This window comes from Chrysochloris asiatica, unplaced genomic scaffold (genome assembly GCF_000296735.1).
Source record: "Chrysochloris asiatica unplaced genomic scaffold, ChrAsi1.0 scaffold00054, whole genome shotgun sequence".
Classification (NCBI taxonomy): domain Eukaryota; kingdom Metazoa; phylum Chordata; class Mammalia; order Afrosoricida; family Chrysochloridae; genus Chrysochloris; species Chrysochloris asiatica.
The window spans coordinates 12,891,026-12,895,213 of NW_006408572.1; the positions used below are offsets into that span (position 1 = coordinate 12,891,026).

The window sequence follows — 4,188 nt, forward strand, 5'->3', positions numbered from 1 at the left end:
CCTCAGCTGCTCCCTCTTTCCATGTCCTCATCTCTGCCTCCATCTCTGGTATCACTGCTTCTCTGGTTAGGGTCCCACATTGTACTCATGCTCTTCTCTCTTGATGATCCTAGGGTCCTCTGTTAGCAGACTAATTTTTAAGTTGATAATTTTGTATGATCCATGAATGATGTCATAAATATCCAAATGGCCCTTGGCAGAAAAAAGGTTCCCCACCCCTGCTGTATAGGATTTCTGAGGAATGACTGGTAAGTTTGAACTGCTGACCTTGTGGTTCAAACTGACCTTGAAGTCTAGTGCTTATCCTACAGCATCACACCAGGACTCCTTCTTCAGCTTACAGAGGAGAAAATACATTCCCTGTTCCTCATGGTATAGTTAAGGGAATTTAGTCATCTACATGTTGTAAAGGAACAGAAAGTGTCTCAGTACTGCGCTCCCTCCAACAGAACGGTCACTGCTCACCTGCCTTCTTCCTCGTGTAAGATGTTTTCGTGCGCATGAAGCAAGAGGTAATATCCTAAGCCAAGAGCCCACACGGTACAAAATAAAATGAGCATGGCTGCGATGCTCTTCCAAACACAGTTACCTGAAAAAGAAGATAACCTGACACTGTTAATCATGGAATCCCATGCCAAGGAAAAAGGATCTTGGGACTCTCTGGGGATCTGCTTCGGCATAATACGTTTTCAGGAAAGGTAATTGGACAAGACTAATTTTTTTTAAGGGACAACGTAGCAGTTAAAGCACTAATTATAAACGTGTTGTTAAGTGCCATCGAGTCGGTTCCAACCCATAGTGACCCTGTATATAGGGTTTTCAAGGAGTAGTTAGTGGGTCTGAACTTCCAACCTTGTGGTTCAAACTAACCTTGCAGTCCAGCACATTATCCTGCAGCGCCACACCAGAACTTCAATTATAAACGTAAGTGGACATTTATTGCTTTCACTGCCCAGCATTTTCCCTTCCTATGATAAGTATCATGGCTTCCATCCCTCCCACACTCCACTCCACGTGTCCTGGTGAACTAAAACCTTAACCAGGCCAGTTAGCATATGCGATCCTATTAGCTACTGTAACATGGCTTAGAATGACGAATCAAGGCTAACAACTCAGTGCTGATAGTTTGGTGGAATTCTGGGGGAAGCAGACTGTTCTGTTGGACTCAGTGTTGTGATGGACACTTGGGTTTGCAAGGTCACCACGGACACTCATTTTCTGAACCCGGAAGTACAGTCACGGTAGAACTGGGAGGGAGGAAGAAGTTTACGTCATCTGTTCACCAGAACCTCTAACCTTTTCAGAAAGTATGCCAACAATTCCTTTTTAGCTCACCGCCAACTAGAACTGAGTTCTCTGTTGCTTGTAACTATCAGAGCTCTAACAGATGTACCTTAAAGAATTCAAAGTGCCAATACAAGGACCTCCTATGTCAACGGAAGTGGAATTTTTCTGACACCAGTCAAATTATTAGTCTTTATTTGAGGCCTGGTGTAGTGCTGAGGGTTAATGCACTGGACTGCAAAGTCATTTTGAACCGCAAAGCCAGTGGTTCGCGCTCACCAGCTGCTCCTCAGAAACCATATATGGGGTCACTCTGAGTTGGAACTGACTCAACGGCACCTAAAACAACAAAACTTTCAAGCCCTGCTGGTAAAAACTTTTTGAAGAAAATGATAAGTGATTTGTCAAAAATAATAGTCCTCATTAAAAAGAAACATGACTGAGCAATGTAAACTATCATTTTTTATTTTTTATGTTAGAAGACACAGTTGTATATTATAAAGATGTCTAACTTGTGGTTTGTAGATAATTTTTCAGGGCATAAAAAGTAAAACATCTACATTTTCCCCAACACTAAATTAGGCACCCTGAGGGTGATACAAACCAGTTATTCAAAGTGAATTTTTAACAAGTTACAAAAGGAATCCAGAGAGCAAGTTACTTAATAAACATAGTCTGTTATACAGTCATTCGTTCATTCAGCATACATTACGTTTCTAGCACATGCCTTGACATACGGAGTCTGTTGCTGTTGTTAAGTGTTCTTGAGTCGGTTTCAACTCATTGCGACTGTGTATAGGGTTTCTAAGGAGCAGCTGGTGGGTTTGAACTGCCGACCTTGTGGCTTGTAGTCCAGCGCTGATCCTACAGAGCCACACCAGTAGGCGAGGCTTGTGCAAAGAGGAACACATGAACTGGCCTTTCTGAGGTTTACAGCTTCATCGGAGGACATAATGAACTGCTGTAGATACTACGACAAACTTGATTAGGGCGAGCAACATACAGTAATGAAAAATCTAGAGATTTGTTTTAGGCATGATCAACAATTTCTGTATATAGGTGTTGAACAAATTCAAATTAGAATATGATTTTAAATGATTATGAGTTCTGGTGTGGCACTGTAGAATCAGCACTAGACTGCAAAACACAAGGTTCAAACCCCACTAGCTGCTCTTGAGAAACCTACACAGGGTCGCTATGAGTCAGAACTGACTCGACGGCACTTAACAGTTGCATAAACGACAATTCTCTTTGAAAGGAAGGGTAGGAGCAGCCCTAGCTACACAGTCTTATATACAATTCTAACCTAGGTCATCCTCTCTTGTCTTCAAGAGAATTTGGCAAGGGCTTGACATGTTAAGCTATTCTTTATCAATTTAAAATCCAAGACCTCTTACAGTTCATACCACAAAAGAGAAATGTTTGAGTCACGGCATTGATTACCCTGAAGTCATCCAGGCCTCAGAAGCCTCTCTTCCTCCTGGGATTTGGGCCAACTCTTCAGAAAGAGTGAAGCTGAAAGACTGACAGTTTGAACCCACTCAGAGGTGCTTCCCCGAAGCATTAAAGCCTTATGGAGCCATGAACCCCCTATGGAGCAGCTCTAGTAGTCGTGGGGGGGTGGGGGTGGGGTCACCAGGAGTTGAAATGCACTCAACAGCAACTAACAACAGCATTATAGAGATCAAGAGAGGCAAATCCTTTTCACACCTGGGCTAAGGAGGCTCCTAAGGCCATCTGATTTGATGTAGCTCCATTCAGAATCCAGGGTTCATACCTGTGACATGGGGGTAAAGTCCAACAAGCAGGGTCAGTCCAGCAGGAATTGTGTACACCATCTGTTAACAAGAAGAGGAAATACGCGGGTTAAGAAGTATGCCCAGTATATGAGATGTTCTGCGGAATTCAGGAGAGCTGCATTTTCCATGATTTACTCTAGGTTTCCGAGCCCTGGTGTGGCGCTGCAGGATAAAGCCTGGGACCACGAGGACAGTGTGAACCATGTGGTTGGTGGTGTACACTCACCAGCCGCTCCTAGGAAACCCTATACAGGGTCACTATGAGTCAAAAAAACAACAAACCCTTCCTATGTATGTAAGACTATGTAGCTAATACTGTTCCAACAGTCCTTTCAAAGAGCACTGTCTATTATGTAACTGGGGAAAAGGAGTTTTGGCCTGGAAATTGCTTGTGAGAGATTGCGGGGTCAGTGTGACTTAAGACCCAAACTCTATGCTCCAGAGCTAGAGTTCCAAGATGAATGAACGTTTTCAGTCTAGGAGGACAGCAGATAGAATGAACCCTAGACATGCTAAGTGGCATCGATGCAGTGGTTACTACTTCCTCAGTTTTACTGAAACCTAGAATTGTGGTCAGCAGTTTGAAACTACCAGCTGTTTCGTGGGAGAAAGATGAGGCTTTCTGCTCCCATAAAGATTTACAGCCTCAAACCCTGTGCAGGGTCACTATGGGTCGGAACCGACTCGACGGCACTTAACAACTACTACATATAAGAAAACAACTATATATATATATAGTCCTGGTGTGGCGCTGTGAGTTAATGCACTGGACTGCAAGGTCAGTTTGAATCATAAGGTCGGCGGAAACCCTACACAGGGTGGCTATGAGTCAGAGTCGACTTGATGGCACTTAACAACAATAGCAACAAGATAATATAAATAGTTGTTATTGTGTGCTGTCGAGTCAGTTCCTGTATGTTTCTGAGAAGTTGCTGGCAAGTTTGAAACTCCAAACTTGCCCTTAGCAGTCTAGTGCTTATCCTGTTGTTAAGTGCCAACAAATTGGTTCCAACTCACAGTGACCTGGGATAGGGCTTCCAAGGAATGACTTCTGGGTTTAAACCTGTTAGCAATTCAATGCTTACCTTACAACTATAAGGTCAGT

General features: G+C 43.3%; 1 protein-coding gene across 1 annotated transcript in view; it reads right to left on the reverse strand.

Annotated features, from left to right (window-relative positions):
• TMEM220 (transmembrane protein 220) overlaps positions 1-4,188 on the reverse strand; it is a 22,468-nt gene that overhangs the window by 13,267 nt on the left and 5,013 nt on the right. Inside the window, exons 3-4 of the mRNA XM_006863431.1 lie at positions 3,062-3,122; positions 466-589 (exon numbers count right to left, since the gene is read on the reverse strand). Coding sequence (XP_006863493.1) covers positions 466-589; positions 3,062-3,122 — 185 coding nt within the window. The remainder of the gene's footprint in view (positions 1-465; positions 590-3,061; positions 3,123-4,188) is intronic.